At 43.2% G+C, this 20,156-nt stretch overlaps 1 protein-coding gene across 8 annotated transcripts in view; it reads left to right on the top strand.

Moving 5' to 3' along the window:
- The window catches only part of USP34 (ubiquitin specific peptidase 34), a 1,084,964-nt gene that overhangs the window by 996,194 nt on the left and 68,614 nt on the right, over positions 1 to 20,156 (top strand). For all 8 annotated transcript variants that reach the window (XM_033939082.1, XM_033939080.1, XM_033939079.1 and 5 more), the window contains one exon: positions 19,624 to 19,771. In XM_033939082.1, the coding sequence (XP_033794973.1) occupies positions 19,624 to 19,771 (148 nt within the window). The remainder of the gene's footprint in view (positions 1 to 19,623; positions 19,772 to 20,156) is intronic.

The raw sequence follows: 20,156 nt of genomic DNA, 5'->3' as shown, positions 1-20,156 counted from the left end.
GCAGACAAGATTCCACCATTGTGTTACGGACACCTTAGATAGATCTTTCCAGGAGTTAAGAAGAAGTTTCAAGGCGAGGGAGATAAGAATATCAAAGAGAAAAGCATCGGAAGAAGAGAGAGGAGATGGTAAAGCAGAAGATTTGAGTAATATCATTGGTATGAGAGAGCCACATTGATATGAAAAAGAGAACAGATAGTGTCCCACAGAGATGACCAATATGTTTGGATAGAGGGACAGAGAAATAATAAATGTTTGAGGGAGCCAATATCTGTAGAACATGTCCAGCACTCCTTTGCAAAGGTAGAATTAATACGATTTGATTTAATTGGAGTCCATTGGGCTCTGTGACAAAGGAAAAATAAGCTTTGAGTAAGAGAAGCTGACCTAGAGGAATGAAAAATAGATCGTAGATAGGAGGACCAATCACAATCAGAAATGAGGCAGCCAATATCTTCCTCCCAGGATTTTTTAATAGAGGAAAGAAGCGGGTATCGGAGTTCCTTAAGAAGGTTATAAAACTTGGAAGCTGAATGGCCCAAATTTTGGAATTGAGTAGAAAGAGTCAACAAAGTCGGAGGTTGGCGTTTAGCTTTCAGACCACCATTAAGTTTACGTAAAGCTGAGCGTAATTGCAACCATTGATAGAAGTAAGAGTCAGGGAGGCCAGATTTATATTGAAGCTCGTGAAAAGTGAGCCAGGAACCATCAGGGTGACACAATGCAGAAATATCCCAAATATGATAAGTTGTCCAGGACGGCCAGAATACTGGCTTTTTCTCTATTAGGAGTTTAGGGTTTCTCCACAAGGGACATAGTGTGGATTGAGACCAAGGGCAATCTAACAAGCGGTCTAGGTCTTGAAGTGTGCGGAGGGAAGTGAGAAGTAGAGGGTTGTGAGTTTTAATTTGTAAATGTGTGGAACCAAGAAGTCTTAGTGGAGGAATAGGATGTAAAAGGGCCATTTCAAGTCGAAGCCAATTAGGGACCATTGTGTTGTTACATGAATCCGAAGAATGTAACCATTCGGATCCCTGTCTCAACAAGAAGGCTTGATGATAAAGAAATAGATCGGGGAAGTTAACACCTCCAGCCGACTTGGGAGATTTGAGTTTACGTTGCGAGATTCTATGTGGTTTATTGTTCCATAGGAAATCAAGAAGAAGTTTTTCTAGATGTTTGTAAAAGGAGTTAGAAAATAAGAGGAAACATAGTGAACATATATGTAATTTTTGGAATGACCATCATCTTGAGGGTATCTAGTCTCCCCCACCAAGAAAGATGTAGAGAAGACCAGTTGGACAAAGCGGATTTCACAGAGGAGACAGTCTTAGACATGATAAGGTCCATTGTTATCTTAAGGTCTTTGTCAAATGGGACACCTAAGTACTTCATCCCTGTGGATATCCAGGTGAACAGGTATGAGGGAAGAGTGAAGGGTATGCAGGCATCATTGAGGGGCATGAGTTCAGTTTTGTCCCAATTGACCTTATACCCAGACATAGAAGAGAATTGAGAAATAAGATCAATGAGAGAGTGCAAAGATCGTTCAGGATCAGAGAGGTAGAGGAGAATGTCATCAGCATAAACAGACAACTTAAATTCCAATTCAGCAATAGAGATTCCCTTAATAGAAGTAGATAATCTGATATGAGCCAGGAGGGGTTCTAAAGCTAGGTTGAACAATAAGGGGGATAAAGGACAACCTTGGCGTGTGCCTCTTTGGAGGGTAAAAGATTCAGAAAGAGCATCATTAACTACAATCTTAGCAGTAGGATTGGTATATAATAAAGAAATCATATGAACAAATTCAGCAGGAAATCCAAAGTGGCGAAGGACACAAAATAAGTATTTCCATTCCACTCTGTCAAAGGCCTTCTCAGCATCAAGAGAAGCCACTAAGAGGGGCTGGTCCCTTGACAGAGTGGAGTGGAGAATGTGACATAACAATCTAGTATTGTCTGCTCCGTAACGACCCTTTAAAAAAACAACTTGATCTCTATGTATAAGAGAAGACATAACAGATTCTATTCTATGAACTAAAATTTTTGCAAAGATCTTATAGCCCAAATTCAACAAAGAGATAGGTCTATAATTTTTAACAAATTGGATATCTCTGTTGGGCTTTGGCAAAACAATAATACTGGCTTCATGGAAGCGGGATAAACAATTAGGAGAAGTAATAATAGACTTATAATAGGACAAAAGATGTGGAGTCAGAGGGGCTGAAAAAGTTTTGAAGAATTCCGCAGGAAGGCCATCAGGTCCTGGTGCTTTTGAAGAGGCCATAGAAGAAATAGCACGTTGGATTTCATCAGTAGAGATAGGATGACGCAGAGGTTCATGTTGAGACGGGGTAATAATAATAATAATAACTTTATTTTTCTGTACCGCAATACCACAAAACAGTTCAGAGCGGTTTACAGGATAAGAGACTGTACATTTACAGCGAAGTTACAGCTTAGTTATAGCGAAGTTACATCGAGGTTACAGCAAATCGAAAAACAGTTCAGAGCGATTTATACAATGTAGGTGGAGAGAATTAGTTAACAATTATATGGTATAAACCAGTGACAATTACAAAATGATCTAATAATTGTTGCATGGGGGGAGGGGAAGGGTAGGGAGGGAGGCAAGGGATTATTAGTTTGGTCGGGGGGGCGGGGGTTAGAGGAATTTATCGAAGAGGTATGTTTTTAGAGATTTCCTGAAGGATTGATAAGTTGGGGCAAGAGAGATGAGAGTGGACAGGCAGTCATTCCATTTGCCAGCTTGGAAAGAGAGGGTTTTGTCGAAGAATCTTTTGTGGATGCATCCTTTTGGGGAGGGGTAGGCAAACAGGTGTGCATTGCGTGTACGGTTAGAGCCTGGGAAGGTGAAGTGGCGTGAAAGATATATCGGGGCTGAGCCAGTTAGGGTTTTGAAGCAGAGGCAGGCGAATTTGAAGATGATCCTTGCTTCGAACGGTAGCCAGTGAAGTTTCCTGTAGAAAGGGCTGATGTGGTCTGATTTTTTGAGCCCGTAGATGAGGCGGACGGCGGTATTCTGAATAAGTCGTAGTCGTTTAGTGGTTTTCTTGTAGGAGCCCAGATATATGATATTGCAGTAATCCAGGGAGTTTAGAATTAGGGATTGGACCAGCAATCTGAAGGTGGGAAAATCAAAGTAATGTTTGATGGAGCGGAGTTTCCACAGGGTGGAAAAACATTTTTTGACCTGGGTGTTAGTGTGTTCTTCTAAAGTGAGGCATCGGTCTGTAGAAGGATTTATGGTTCACTTAGCAGTATTATAAACACGTTACGTCTCTGTTAAGTGGTCTAGAGAAAACCATAACCTCTTATTCAAGTCCAAATATCATGGTCTAATTATACGACACAAAACCCAGGCTAATGAGAAATATCTTTATTATGAAAATAGAAAAATATAATTCACAAGCCAGCTGCAGAATCTAAGTATTGTTCAAAATATCTAATTACACAAATGAAACTCAGTACATGATTATCACAATCTAATTGTTAGACAATTGAGTAAAACTTCTTGTTAAACACACACACTATTCCTTATAATAATAATCCCTGATTAGCAAATGATTATATTATCACCCAGGTAACTTTTCAACCCTTTACCTTTATCAATTGATTCCTATCTAATTCCCAAGCTAATAAAAGTAATTTCCGTATGCTCACCCTTAATTAGCCTCTCCGGCACAATTAGGTGGAAGAGAAAACTTCGTGTCAGCTGGAAGACGTCAGGAATACCGTTGTAAAAGTTACACGTGTTGAAAATCCTTGATGAGGCTATAAATCATCAGCAATAAGTTCCGTTTATCTGTGCTAAGTTCAGAACAGTTTTTAAATGTCCGAATTTCTATCTCTTAGGCAGAGAATCACACAAGGTAACTTACAGGTCTAATTATTGAAAGAAAAAGTTTACAATTAGAACATCTGTGAGCAGATCTGAGCTTCCCCGGACCTTATCACAGACTAACTAACTATTAATTAATTAGCACCTTTCTTTTCTTGAATCTCATCAGATGACTTCCTCGGACCAATCCAGAAACAGAACTTGATGAATAGCCTTTCTGTATAAAGTATCATATATGCTGGAAGACCCAGGGCCGTTAGACAGATAAGAACAGAATAATTTCTTCAAGATTCACACTGTCCCAATATTAAAGCACAGATGAATGCCCTTGAATAGCAACATTCGGGTACATCCCCATAATGCATCAGGCAGAAACTGCAAAGCTGTGTACTTCTTACTTCTTGCAAAATTCATCCTGGAAAGTTGCTTGCAGAGAGATATTCTTGAAACAATGGTTCATGCTTGATGACATCATAGAGGCCTAACCTTCAGGTGTGAATACGGAAATATCCCTACAGGTCCAAGATGACTCCGAGGATTTTTATAGTAGAGTTGATTGGATATGTTAAGCCATTAAGTTGCAGGGTGGTGGATGTTAGTTTGTGGTTGGGACTTGCAAGGAAGAACTTGGTTTTTTCTGGGTTTAGTTTCAGTTTGAAGCGAGTGGTCCAGTTTTCTACCATGGTGAGGACAGTTGAGATGAATTGTTCTGTCTCATGTGACAGTGAGGTGATGGGTATGATGATTGTAATGTCATCCGCGTAGATATAGGATTTCAGGTTACGGTTCGATAACATGTGTCCCAGTGATGCCATGTAGATATTGAATAGTGACGGGGATAGGGGGGAGCCTTGGGGGACTCCGCAGGGGTTGCTCCATGTATGGGAGAAGGTTCCGTCATTATGGACTTGGTAGGTTCGGTTTTTTAGGAAGCCTGTGAGCCAGGTTAGTACTTGTCCGGCGATGCCTATGGAGTCGAGGCAGCTAATCAGAATGTCATGGTCTACTAGGTCGAAGGCACTGCTGAGGTCGAACTGTAGTAGCAGTGCGCTGTTTCCCAGTGAGAATAGTTGGAGGAGGTGATTGGTTAGTGAGGCTAGAACGGTTTCCGTACTGTAATTGGTGCGGAATCCAGACTGGGATTCGTGGAGGATGTTAAATTTCTCTAGGTATGATGTGAGATAGTGATTGACCAGTCCTTCCATGATTTTTTGGAAGAGAGGAATATTGGCGATGGGTCTGTAGTTGGAGGTTACGGAGGGAGATTCTTTGGGGTTTTTAATTATTGGAGATACGAGGATGTGTCCAAGTTCCAGTGGGAAGTGGCCGGATGTCATGCACAAGGTTATCCAGTTGAAGAGTTCCGCTTTGAAGGGGAGGGGGGCAGTTTTCATGATGGTTGGAGGGCAGTTATCTAGTAGGCAGTTGGATTTGGAATATTTTGAGTATAGCTTGAGAAATAGGTTCCAGTCTGGGTTATTGAAGTGAGACCAGGTCATGTCTGCTGGTGAGCCATCCTTTTCTGGAGAGGGTGGTTGGATATATGGGTAAGTGCTAGTTGTTGTGAGCGTTGTTTTCAAGTTGAGAATTTTGTTGGCGAAGTAGTCAGCTAGGTTTGTTGGGGAGGGTGGTAGATCAGTGGGGGAGCTTTTATGTGGGACGGTGTCAAATAGATGGCAAATGTGCAGATTTCAGAAATTCGGAAATCACATCTTCTGGGCAGGTAGATTCTGAAGTGTACAGAGAGGCATAGAAGGAGTGAAATTCTTTGAGTATGTCAGAAGTGGTATTATGGATTAAACCAGAGGATGACTTGATGTGAGAAATCCGATGTTTGGATCTTTGCCCTTTAAGATAAGAAGCCAGCTGATGACCCGCCTTATTGGAGGTAGCATAGTATGAGGCTGATTGGCAGAATAGTGAGACAGAAGCAGATGAACTGAAAATCTCATTGTATTGGAACTTAAGTCGTTGTAAGGATTTATAGAGAGTGGAGTCAAAGGAACCATATAATTGTGACTCCAAGGCATGGATTTCCTGTTCCATACGTCGAAGGTTAGATTTCTTAGTCTTGAGTTGATAAGCTGTGTAGCTGATACATTCCCCTCTCAGCCAGACTTTATAAGATTCCCAAACCGTGGCAAAGTTGGATACGGAAGATTCATTCCGGGCAAAAAAGGCATCAGATTCAGCAGTGATGTGAGATAGAAACTCTTCATTGCTAAGAAGCAGGTTATTCAATCTCCAAGAACGAGGTGACTTGTCAAAGGACCAGTTGAGAGAGCAGGATATGGCAGCATGGTCTGAAATAGATATGTCGTGAATAGTAGTTGCGGTGGTGATATTTAAAATGTCTTTAGATGTCAGAAAATAGTCAATCCTGGAAAATGATTTATGGGGCGCTGAGTAAAATGTAAAGTCCTTGGTTGTAGGATGAAAAATTCTCCATATATCAGTCCATCCATATGTTTGCATCATATTGGAAAGGGTTGAACGGACCCTCAGTTTAGCAGGGCGGCAAAGGAAGGATCTATCAATGAAAGGGTCCAACGGAAAATTAAAGTCTCCAGCAATGATAGTATGTTCCGAGAATGAGGAATGGCAAATGGTGTGAAGATCCTGAAAGAAAGAGGGATCATCCGAGTTAGGTGCATACAGGTTTAGTAGATTCAGTGGTTTGCCATCTATGACACCCTCGATATAGGACCATCTGCCCATGGGATCAAAAGAATGAGTGGTTGATTGATAGTTGAGTGATAGTTGAGTGATTTGCGGATGAGAGTTATAACCCCATTCTTCTTTCCCAGGGCAGGGGCGGCGTAACAGTGTTGAATCCAACCGCCGGTGAGTTTTTGCGCTTCAGCAAGGTTTATGTGTGTCTCCTGTAAGAGACATATATCAGCCCCTAGGTGTTTGAAGTATTGTAATATTTTCTTACGTTTCATGGGGCTAGATAGGCCCTTAACATTAAGGGATACAATCTTTAACGAAACCATGGGGTTAAGTGAACAGAGGCAGATATTGGAACTCTAAAAAATGTCAAGAGTCCCATAGGAGAGAGGCGTCCAAATGAGCAGCAATGATGACTGTAATCCAGAAAAAAATGGAACAGTGAGCAGCGAGAGATAAGAATCATGAAAATGGTAAAAAGAAAACAAAAGACAATACCAAGCTCCAAAAGGGAAAAATAAAATATAAGGTGCAGCCATGAAGAACAAGAACAAGAATGTGCTGCAGTGCATAAAACAGGAAATGCAGATACTATAGATGGGGACCCGTGAGGTCAAGAGGCACTCAGTATGCGTGCAAAAGCTCCAGCCATCAGCAGACAGTCCAGATCAGAATGCATCCATTTTGAAGTGTAACAGTGAAGTCAGCTCTAAAATTCAGGTCATGGCTCCAATATTTTCATCGAGATATTTTTGTAATTCAGCAGGATCCTCGAAATTCTTGGTGGAATTATGGTAGGTAATCCTCATTTTTGCTGGATAAAATAAGCCATACTGTGCTCCAATGGTTTTGAGCTGAGGCTGCATGGCTAAGAAAGCTTTTCTTCTTTGAGCAGTGTTCGTAGAAAGATCAGGCACAAGCAAAATTTTTTTCCCGTCTATCAAAAGAGGTTGTTTGATTTTTGCTGCTTGCAGTATTTGTAAGAGCAAAAAATAAACCCTATAGTAATGGAGGTTGAAAAATCACAAAATAGAAAAAAACCTCCCAAACCCCAAGACTAGAAAATGGTTAGGGGAAAGAGACAAAGGCCAACTAAATAATAATAACTAAAGTTAATAAATATTAATGAAAGCAGGAGAGCCCTCAGTCACACAGCCACCGTTGGAAAATCCAGTGTGTAGCTGTCGCGGGGTTACACCCAGAAGAGTGTTAACTGCGGAACATCCCTGGGCTCTCTCCGCGTGAGAAGTGATTAACTAATGCAACAAAAAGTGCAATGCGTGTAAAAAATAATAAAAAACACACACCTTCTTAAAGTTAAGTTGAAATTTGTCTCTATCCCCTAAACATGGGGCCAAAAGGAAAGAGAGAGTGTCCAAATCACACCAGGCAAAACACAAACTGGAAGAACTTAGCTTCTCCGTGTGTGAGCAGTCCGCGAATGCTGACTTCGTCCTAATGGCCATTTCTTACCTCACTTTTTCAAGCTGTGTCAGATGAATTGAGAGACCCAGCGCAGTCAAGTTCCTGAAGAAGGGGGTGTGCACCCCCGAAACGGAGTCCCGTAGGACGAAGTCATCATTCGCGGACTGCTCACACACGGAGAAGCTAAGTTCTTCCAGTTTGTGTTTTGCCTGGTGTGATTTGGACACTCTCTCTTTCCTTTTGGCCCCATGTTTAGGGGATAGAGACAAATTTCAACTTAACTTTAAGAAGGTGTGTGTTTTTTATTATTTTTTACACGCATTGCACTTTTTGTTGCATTAGTTAATCACTTCTCACGCGGAGAGAGCCCAGGGATGTTCCGCAGTTAACACTCTTCTGGGTGTAACCCCGCGACAGCTACACACTGGATTTTCCAGCGGTGGCTGTGTGACTGAGGGCTCTCCTGCTTTCATTAATATTTATTAACTTTAGTTATTATTATTTAGTTGGCCTTTGTCTCTTTCCCCTAACCATTTTCTAGTCTTGGGGTTTGGGAGGTTTTTTTCTATTTTGCAGTATTTGTAAGGCATGAGAGTATCTGAGGAGTTTCAAAACCACAGGTCTTGGAGGTTTAGATGGTAGAGGAGGGCCGGAGGGTACTCGGTGGGCTCTTTCTATTTCTAAAGCCGGTGAAAATTGTACATTTAAGAGAGATGGAAGGAGAGAGTGCAAGTAGGAGATGATATCTTTACCCTCAGCACACTCCGGTAAACCAATGATACGCACGTTACTTCGTCTCATACGATTAGACATATCATCCAGGTCCCTCTGTATAAGATCCATTTTGCGGAGACCACGTTGTATGTCTAAGAATTGAGCATCGTGGGCGGTTAGTCGTTCTTCTGAGAGGTCCAAACGAGCTTCAAATTGTTTAAATTGGAGAGTGATAATGCTCAGCTCAGATTTTATATCAGCTGTCGCTGCCAGATTTTCGTGCATGAGACCCTGTAGGACTTGTAAATCGTGAGACAGAGAAGCGTCTGCCACGAGGAGTTTGGATGAGGCCTTGTCCGGGGACGGGGGCTCGTGCTTGGATCTTTTTGATGCGTTTGGAGCGGTGTGAGAGCCAGACGCAGCCGCCCTGTCCGACTTGGGGGATTTCGCGGCCATCGGAGCAACGGAAAAGAAATTAGCTGACCTGAATAGAGCGGTGAAGCAGGCAGGATGCCGTTAATTGTAATCGGGCTGGAGCGAGTGAGCAAGCTAAGCAGCCATCTCGATGCCGGTCACGTGACCACCCCCAAGATAGATTTATCTTTTACTCTAGGCAAGGAACAGGCTGTATTTCCCTCTAAGGATAAGGATTAGGAGAAAGTACTGTGGTGAAAGGGATGCAGCCTCTTTAATAATAATAATAATAACAGCTTATATACCGCAATACCGTGAAGTTCTATGCGGTTTACAGAAGATTAAGCAAAGGTAACAAATTGATTGACTTTAAGAGGGGAGGAAGAAAGAGAATTAATAGGACAGGAAATTCATTGTTGAGGAGAGAGTGATCAATAGGATAAGTTAATCGCTATAGAGGGGAGAGAAAAGAGAGGATCAGTTGTCTAATGGGAGATACTCTTAATTTTCTTCATAGTGTGAGCAGAAGCATCTCTTCAGATCTCCATTAAAGTGCAGGGATGGCATGGTGACAATTCTACAGTGCTCTGAATGTCACTAGCCAGTTTATGTACATATAATATAATTAAATTTACCTTAAATCTCTTTATTAAATAATTCAATAAATATGTTCTTTCATGGTTTCCACTGCTGGCATCGTGCTTGTTGCAGGATTCCAGGTCTCGCTGTATTGTCACCATGGCCAATCCAGGTAACTAGTACCTGGCCAAAACCCAAAGAGTAGCAACATTCCATGCTACCAATCCAGGGCAAGCAGTGACTTCCCCATGTTTTTCTCAATAACAGACTACGGAATTTTCCTTCAAGAAATTGTCCAAATCTTTCTTAAAACCAGCTACGCTATCCACTCTTACCACAACCTCTGGCAATGCGTTCCAGAGCTTAACTATTCACTGAGTGAAAAATATTTCCTCCTATTGGTTTTAAAAGTATTTACCTGTAACTTCGAGTATCCCCTAGTCTTTGTAATTTTTGCTGGAGTTAAAAATCGATCCACTTGTATCCGTTGTACTCCACTCAGGATTTTGTAGACTTTAATCATATCATCCCTCAGCCATCTCTTTTCCAAGCTGAAGAGCCCTAACCTTTTTAGTCTTTCCTCATATGAGAGGAATTCCATCCCCTTTATCATCTTGGTCACTCTTCTTTGAACCTTTTCTAGTGCCACTATATCTTTCTTGAGATAAGAAGACCAGAATTGAACGCAATACTCCAGGTGAGGTCACACCATAGAGTGATACAGAGACATTATAACATTCTTAGTCTTGTTAACCATCCCTTTTTTAACAATTCCTAGCATCTTGTTTGCTTTTTTAGCCACTGCAACATATTGGGCGGAAGGTTTCATTGTATTGTCTACAGTGACACCCAGATCATTTTCTTGGACGCTAATCCCCAAGGTGTACCCTAGCATCTGGTAACTGTGATTATCCCAGGACAAGCAGGCAGCATATTCTTGACTGATGGGTGACGGCACCGACGGAGCCCCGGTACGGACAATTTTAGAGTGATTGCACTCTAAGAACTTGGAAAGTTCTAGCAGGCCGCACCGCGCACGCGTGAGTGCCTTCCCGCCCGACGGAGGCGTGCGGTCCCCAGTTTCTTAGTTTCCGCGGAGCTAAGAAGACGCGTTCTTTTCAACGGCTGTTGAAAAGCTCTTTTTCGCCTTCCCGCTTGCATAATTTCGGTATCGGAAGAGTATCTTCCTTCTTTTCTTTTTATTTTATTTATTAGTAAAAAAAAAAAAAAAAACTTACTTCTTTTTTTCGTTCGGGTTCGCCCCGGCGGGGCCTGTTGCCACCATCAAAGCCTCGGCTTTCGATTTGGCAGAGGCCGTTTTTACGTTCATGCCCCCTCAGCCAGGGTTCAAAAAGTGCCAACGGTGTGCACGACCCATTTCTTTGACCGACCCGCACAACTGGTGTTTACAGTGCTTGGGTCCGGATCATAGGGCTTCCACCTGCACCCGTTGTGCCACACTGAAAAAGAGAACGTTGAAAAACCGTCAAATTCAACGGAAATTACTTTTCGGTGCCGAGATGGCTGACTCTGCAGCATCGACACCGGCATCAGCTCCTTCGCAATCGGCACCCACTTCTTCGACGCCGCACAACACCGCACCGGCGTCGCACCAGTCAGGTAAGCCGGCTAAGAAGCCTTCCCCGCTCGAGCGCCCTCCGGTCGCTGTGGCAGCGAGTCCAGTCCTGCCGACCACGAGGCGCCCACGCAAACGCTCCGCCTCCATAGAGGTGAGTACATCGTCATCGGCTTCATCATCCTCTGGGCGTCGAGCGGCACCACAGGTACCGCAGAAAAAGAAAGCGGTGCCGGTGCCTTCACTAGACGAGCGAATTGCAGCCATCCTCCAGGTGCAGCTTAAGGAGCAGTTGCAGCAGTTACTCCCTGCTCTCTTGGCACCGAACCTTCCAGTCCTGGTCCGGTCTGAGCCACCGGTACCAACAGTGGAGCAATCCCTATTGTCCGCTTCCACTTTATCGGTACCAGTCCATTCGGCTTCCTCGACTTCCATGCCGGTACTGGCACCGGAACCGAGAGCTCTTCATCAGGCTGTCCAAACTTCTGCACCGTTACAACCTCTCACCTCTCCCGGTACCGCTTCTTTGAGGTCAGGTAAGTCGGTACGTAAATCCCGACACCTTGAACCCTCGACGCCAGATTCCCGGGATCGAAGTTTCCAAATCAGGGACCCTGATCTGTGGGGTGACTCCGAAGAGCCACTTCTCTCTGAGGGTGAATGTTCATCTGGTGAGGAGGATCCTTCTGTTCAAGATCCATCATCTAAACCTGACAATGCCTCCTTCACGACCTTTCTGAAGGAGATGTGTGAGTCTCTTTCCATTCCCTTGAAGGCTGAGTCCAAAAAATCCAAGGCGTTCCTTGATGCATTGGACTTCGACCAGCCTCCAAGGGAATTTCTGAAGTTGCCTCTCCATGATATTTTAAGGGAGACTTTCTATAAAAATCTAGAAACTCCCTTGACTATTCCAGGGGCTCCTCGGAAATTGGACTCCTTATACAAAGTCATCCCCATACCTGGTTTTGATAAACCCCAGCTCCCGCATGAGTCTTTATTAGTAGAATCTATTCTCAAAAAGTCTGCGGGAGCTAGTGTGTATGCCTCAGTCCCTCCTGGCAGAGAAGGGAAGGCCATGGACAAATTTGGTAAGAGATTATACCAAAATGCTATGTTGGCTAACCGATCTGGTAATTATGCCTTTCATTTCTCTTTTTATTTGAAGTACCTCATACAAAATCTGGCTTCTTTTGAGAAATACTTACTGACCGCAAGAGATCTGCTTTTCGTCATTGTTCTTCCTCCCTTCTCCAGCTTTGGAAGTTCATGGTACGTTCTATATATGACACATTTGAACTTACCTCCAGAGCCACGGCCATGTCTGTTGCCATGCGTCGTCTGGCTTGGCTGAGAGTATCAGAGCTTGATGTCAACCATCAAGATCGCTTGGCTAATGCCCCGTGTCTCGGGGATGAGCTTTTTGGTGACTCTATGGACTCCACCACACAAAAGTTATCCGCACATGAGACTCGCTGGGACACTCTTCTCAAAACTAAGAAGAAAACTCCACCTGTCCGGCCCTTTCGGCAGCAATCAGCCTATCAACGCCGTTATGTGGCTAGACCCTTACCACAGGTTCCTCAGCAGCCAAGACGTCAGCGTCAGCAACAACGGCAACCTCCTCGAACGCAACAATAGCAGCAGGTAAAACCTCCTCTACAGCAGAAGTCTACGCAACCCTTTTGATTTCATTCTCCAGGGCATAGCCAGTGTTCTACCATACGCCCATCTGCCTCAACCCATAGGAGGACGTCTTACTCTGTACATCAGCCGTTGGGAGATCATCACCTCGGACCAGTGGGTCCTCAACATCATTCGCCACGGCTATTCTCTCAACTTTCAGACTCTTCCTGCCCAAAGTCTGCCAAGAGAGTCTGCTTTGAACACTCCTCAGTCCTCCCTTCTTATTCAAGAAGTTCAATCCCTTCTTCTGAACGCCATAAAGGAAGTTCCTCTAGATCAGAAGGGACAGGGATTCTACTCCCGTTACTTTCTAGTCCCCAAAATAACAGGAGATCTCAGACCCATTTTAGATCTTCGCGATCTCAACAAATGTTTGGTCAAAGAAAAATTCAGAATGCTTTCTCTGGCCACTCTTTACCCTCTTCTTAATCAAGGCGACTGGCTATACTCCCTCGATCTCAAAGAGGCATACACTCACATACCGGTCAATCTGGCCTCCAGACAGTACCTCCGCTTCATGATCAATCACTGTCATTACCAGTACAAGGTGTTACCCTTCGGCCTTGCCTCCTCTCCCAGAGTGTTCACCAAATGTCTAATTGTGGTGGCTGCTTTTCTATGCTCTCATCATCTTCAGGTCTTCCCTTACCTGGACGACTGGTTAATCAAAGCCACTTCCTCTCAGGCAGTGCTCCTTGCCACCAACCAGACCATCCTTTTTCTACAACTTCTGGGGTTCGAGATCAATCTACCCAAATCATATCTCATCCCTACTCAGAGACTTCAGTTCATAGGAGCGGGCCTGGACACAGTCCTCATGAGAGCGTTCCTGCCGTCCAACCGTCTTCACACTCTTCAATCTCTATGTCAGCAGGTGCTTCCACAACACTCCATCTCTGCCAAGCAAATGATGATACTCTTGTGTCACATGGCCTCGACAGTTCATGTCACCCCCTTCGCACGTCTTCAATTGCGCACTCCTCAATGGACCCTAGCTACCCAATGGTCCCAAGCGATGGATCCTTGCTCACGACATATATTTGTGACATCATTTCTTCGTCAATCTCTACAATGGTGGTTGATATCTTCCAATCTCTCCAGAGGTCTTCTGTTCAATCTACCTCCTCATCGACTAGTCATCACCACAGACGCCTCCCCTTATGCCTGGGGGGCTCACTTGAACGAGTTTCAAACTCAGGGCCTTTGGATGGCTCAGGAAAAGAAACATCACATCAATTTTCTGGAACTCCAGGCGATGTTTTATGCCCTCAAGGCTTTCCAACATCTTCTCTTTCCTCAAGTTCTACTCCTTTGCATAGACAATCAAGTTGCAATGTACTACATCAACAAACAGAGTGGGACAGGCTCTCGCCTCTTGTGTCAGGAAGCCCAAAAGATTTGGTCTTGGGCGATAGATCACCAATTATTCCTGAAAGCTGTCTACATTCAGGGAGAGCAGAATTCCTTAGCAGACAATCTCAGCAGAATTCTCCAACCCCACGAATGGACTCTTGATCCTTTGACTCTCCAGGCCATTTTCGCTCAATGGGGCACTCCTCAGATAGACCTCTTTGCAGCTCCTCACAATCATCAGTTGCCCCACTTCTGCTCCAGACTCTACTCTCCTCACAGTCTGGCAGCGGATGCATTTCTCCTGGATTGGTCCAATCTGTTCCTGTATACTTTCCCTCCTCTGCCTCTCATGTTACGAACCTTGTTCAAGCTCAAGAGGGAACAAGCCACCATGATTCTCATCGCTCCACGGTGGCCCAGGCAACATTGGTTCTCCCTTCTACTTCAACTCAGTTCCAGGGAGCTCATTCTTCTTCCGCTGTTTCCTTCTCTGCTTACTCAGCTTCAGCGGACCCTTCTGCATCCCAACCTCCAGTCTCTGCACCTGACAGCTTGGTATCTCTCGGGCTGACCTCAGCTTATTCTCTTTTGTCTCAGCCCGTTCATTCTATTCTAGATGCTTCCAGGAAACCGGCCACTCTTCAATGCTACCAACAGAAGTGGACCCGGTTCTCTTCCTGGTGTTTTCTTCATCATCATGATCCCACTTCGCTTGCAGTGGAGACCTTGTTAGATTATCTTCTTTCTTTGTCTGACTCTGGTCTCAAGTCTACTTCCATCAGAGTCCACCTCAGTGCTATTTCTGCCTTTCATGAGCCAGTTCATGGGAAACTTCTCTCAGCTCATCCTTTGGTTTCCAGATTCATGCGGGGTCTTTTCAATGTGAAACCACCTCTTAAGCCCCCTCCTGTAGTCTGGGATCTCAATGTGGTTCTTTCCGCCTTAATGAGGCCTCCGTTTGAACCTTTGGCTACAGCTCCTTTCAAGTTTCTCACTTGGAAAGTGGTCTTCCTTATTGCTCTTACCTCTGCCAGGAGGGTCAGTGAGTTGCATGCAGTAGTTGCTGATCCACCTTTTACAGTCTTTCATCATGACAAAGTGGTTCTGCATACACATCCAAAGTTTCTCCCTAAGGTCGTCTCTGAATTTCATCTCAACCAATCGATTGTCCTGCCTGTATTCTTTCCAAAACCCCATTCTCATCCTGGAGAACAGGCTTTACATACTTTGGACTGTAAACAGGCTTTAGCTTACTATTTACAGCATACTAAGCCCCACAGATCAACTTCCCAACTCTTTCTGTCCTTTGATCCGAATAAATTGGGACATCCTGTTTCTAAACGTACGTTGTCAAATTGGCTTGCAGCGTGCATTTCATTCTGTTATGCTCAGTCCGGACTGACACTGGAAGGTTCTGTCACGGCCCATAGGGTTCGAGCTATGGCAGCATCTGTAGCTTTCCTCCATTCCACTCCTATTGAGGAAATCTGCAAGGCTGCTACTTGGTCCTCAGTTCATACTTTTACATCTCATTATTGTCTGGATGCTTTCTCCAGACGGGATGGACACTTCGGCCAGTCTGTTTTGCAACATTTATTTTCCTAATGGCCAACCTTCCCTCCATCCCTCTTTTTGTTAGCTTGGAGGTCACCCATCAGTCAAGAATATGCTGCCTGCTTGACCTGGGATAAAGCACAGTTACTTACCGTAACAGGTGTTATCCAGGGACAGCAGGCAGATATTCTTGCGTCCCACCCACCTCCCCGGGTTGGCTTCTTAGCTGGTTTATCTTAACTGGGGACCGCGCGCCTCCGTCGGGTGGGAAGGCACTCACGCATGCGCGGTGCGGCCTGCTAGAACTTTCCAAGTTCTTAGAGTGCAATCACTCTAAAATTGTCTGTACCGGGGCTCCGTCGGTGCCGTCACCCATCAGTCAAGAATATCTGCCTGCTGTCCCTGGATAACACCTGTTACGGTAAGTAACTGTGCTTTTCGGTTATTCTTCCCAATGTGCATCACTTTGTATTTATTCACATTAAATTTCATCTGCTACTTTGACACCCAGTCTTCCAGTTTCCTAAGGTCTGCCTGCAATTTTTCACAATCTGCATGTGTTTTAACAACTTTGAACAGTTTAGTGTCATCTGCAAATTTAATCGCCCCACTCATCGTTCCAATTTCCAGATCATTTATAAATAAGGTAAATAGCACCGGTTCCAGTACAGATCCCAGCGGCACTGTTTTCTCTCCTCCATTGAGAAAAATGGCAATTTAACTCTACCCTCTATTTTCCATATGATAACCAATTCCTAATCCACAACTTATCTTTGCCACCTATCCCATGACTCTTTAATTTCCTCAGGAGCCTCTCATGAGGAACTTTGTCAAAAGCTTTCTGAAAATCTAGATATACTACATCAACCGGCTCACCTTTATCCACCTTCAAAGAAGTCAAGCAACCCAACCCTGTCTCATTAAATCATGTTTGTCTTCATGTTCCACAGTTTTATTTTTTCATCATGATCCCACCATTTTGCCGGGCACTGAAGTCAGATTTACCAATCTGTAATTTCCCAGCTCTCCCCTGGAACCCTTTTTAAAAATCAGCGTAACATTGACCATCCTCCAATCTTCAGGTACTACAGGCAATTTTAGTGACATGTTACAGATCACTAACAGCAGATCAGCAATTTCATGTTGGAGTTCTTTTAGTACCCTGGGATGTATACCATCCGGTCCAGGTGATTTATCACTTTTTAACTTGTCGATTTGGTTTTACACATCTTCCAGATTCAGTGAGATTTCTTTCAGTTTTTCCACATCATCACCCTTGAAAACCATTTCCAGTTCAGGTAGATCTCTTACATTTTCTTCCGTTAAGACTAAAGCAAATAATTCATTCAGTCTCTCTGCTATGGCTTTATCCTCCCTGAACGCCCCTTTTGCTCTTTGTCATCTACCTAATAAAACGCAGAAAGACCTGGAAACCTGCAACAATTAATTAGTTGAAGGAGTTCAGCTAAGGCCCCTTTCAGTTCCTTGATGACCCTCGGATGGATGTCATCAGGTCCCGGGGATTTATTACTCTTGAGCCTATCAATCTGCCTGCATACCTCTTCTAAACTGACCATTAACCCTGTCAGTTTCCTGTTTTCACTTCCAGCATTTAGCCTGATGGGTTCCAATATGCTGTGTATATCCTTTTCGGTAAATACAGACGCAAAAAACATGTTCAGTCTGTCTGCGATTGCTTTGTCCTCCTTTAGCGCTCCCTTTGTTCCTTGGTCATCCAAAGGTCCTACCGCTTCCTTTGCGGGTCGTTTCCCTTTAATATATCAAAAGAATGGCTTGAAGTTTTTCGCCTCCTTGGCTATTTTTTCCTCGTAGTCTCTTTTGACCCCTTTTACCGCCTTATAACACCTGCTTTGATGTTGTTTGTGCTTATTCCAGTTTTCGTTTCAAGTTTCAAGTTTATTGGTTTTTGATATCCCGATCATAAAACAAATATCTGACCGGTTTACAATTTAAAAAAAAAAAACAAAAAACAAGAAATTAATAAGAAGGAAAGTTAGAACTAGTTAATAGTGTATTGGAAAAATTAATAAAAACACATTAAACATATACTGACAAACGTGACTGTGAGGAAAGTTGGGAAGGAGGGAAAAAGTTACATAATTTTTTTTATCTTTTCCTTAGGCATCTTGTGTTGCTGTGGTGCTGGGTACGGGCTAAATTGGGCAGTGGGGCTCTAGTGTCCTCTCTGGAAAATATACAAGCTGAGCCTCAGTTTCCAGCGGGGAGGGATAATAGAGTCTTTCATCAATGGGCTCAGAAAGGGTTGCTCAAATTTAGAGACCTCTTGGGGCCTACAGGGCTCCTATCTTTTGCAGTGCTCTAGCGGAAATATGGATTGTCTGCTGGGGACTATTTGGCTTATTATCAGATCTGACATTTCATGCATGCAGATCTCGATCACCTCTGGGGCAGGAACATTTAGAGAATTTGTGGTTGGTCCTGCAGAAGGTCCTTCAACCACTTTCAGTGTTGTATCAGTACTGGAGGGGGCATTCTCATATTCATTTCTCTTATATGACCCATTGGGAGGAGGATTTGGGACAGTTGTTTACTTCTAAAGAATGGGGGGTTATATGCAGGGAGGTCTATAGGGCATCCTCTTGTGCATTGGTTCAGGAGAATGTCTACAAAGTACTGACCCGGTGGTACTATACACCAGAGAGATTGCACTGAATGTTTCCTGGGGTGTCTGATCAATGTTGGTGATGTGGTAATGACGTAGGGTCCTTTTTACATATTTGGTGGGACTGTCTGGTACTATGCCCATTTTGGAGGAGAGTGGTTCATACCCTGTCTGAATGACACACCTCAGGGCTGTTTGTTGGGTTTATACAATAATAGGGAATATCAATGACACACTAAGCTCCTTCACCAGGTCTGGTGGCGGCAAAATGTTTAATAGCGAACCATTGGAAAAGCAATTTAGCTCCAGCACATGATGAATGGCTTAATTGTTTGTTGTCCTTGGGGAAGATGGAGATAGCTGTGGCTAAACGTTGCTTCACTTATGTGTCTCACAGTTCTAAATGGAAAAAATTGGGGGACATATTACATGATATTTAAGTGTCCCCAACTGCTTTTTAACCATGCTGATCTGTTGGGGGGTGGGGGTAGGGGTCGAATGTGGTCATGGGAATTATCTCTGGTGTTTGGGGGTGATGGAGTCTGGGGGACTTGTACTGTATATTGTGGTTATATTTTGACAATCTTAGATTGCTGTTTATTGCATAGTTGATGTAAGCTTGTTGTTATTGTGTGATTGTATATTTATTTTCAAAAACTAATAAAAAAAAATGTAAAGATAAATCACCCACTATATTGTTGCCCAATTTGTTAGCTTTCCTAATCTCTATAAATATTTCTTCATCTGTCTACGTATTCTGTCCTGGGAGACAGTAGTGTAGCCCTTACCTGTAAATTCCTTCCCTGCACACATGAAATTTCTATCCATATGGATTCCATGCTGCTATTTATCTTATTCACAATGTTTATTTTGTTTGATTCAATTTCCTCTTTAACATATAGTTCACACCCCCCCCCACACACACACACACACAATTTGATCTACTCTATCATTGTTCTGTTCAGACAATTGTATGATCCAAGAATTCTGGCTTTCACTATAGTAGCAGATACATTGGTGCTGATATAAAGAATTTAAGCAGATTTTCTAATTATACTTTATTGTCTAGATTTGAAGAACCCCTTTTATGTTTTGCTTTTGTTTTATTTCATTAAGGCTCAGTTTTTGTGGTATTGTTTTTTTCTAGGTAATTGAATATAATCCTTCTCAGTGCCTGGATTGGTTAGCAGTGCAGACTCCTCGAAATAAACTAGCTCACAGCTGGGTATTGCAAAATATGGAGAACTGGGTTGAGCGTTTTCTATTGGCACATAACTATCCAAGAGTGAGAACTTGTAAGTTGCAAGAAATTTTGTCAATTGTTTAAGACAAAAGAAAAAAAAAGCCTTAAATTGTTTGAGGATGAACAGTAAAATATTCATCTATCCAGCTGTTTAGAAAGATTCATAATTTGTTTTATTTATTGTAAAAGAAATCTTTAGCAACATAGTTTGCCAGGAAATAGCAGTGTGATTGTTTCCTTTAAAATTATACACATGTTTTTCTCTTATTTTCCCAGGTGACACGTTTGTTACTTATTTTTCAGTATGACATAAACAGTGGGAAGTTGTCTTACTAATGATTAAACAATGAAAATGTGATGGGATAGGAGCCCAGAAAACTGAGAAGTGTTAAGTTTCACAGATCAATGGCCTAGCCATGTATGTATTTTTTTAAAAA

Source organism: Geotrypetes seraphini, chromosome 3 (assembly GCF_902459505.1).
Source record: "Geotrypetes seraphini chromosome 3, aGeoSer1.1, whole genome shotgun sequence".
NCBI lineage: Eukaryota > Metazoa > Chordata > Amphibia > Gymnophiona > Dermophiidae > Geotrypetes > Geotrypetes seraphini.
Note: the sequence above shows the minus strand (reverse complement) of the source record. Positions and strands in the feature narration are given on the sequence as shown.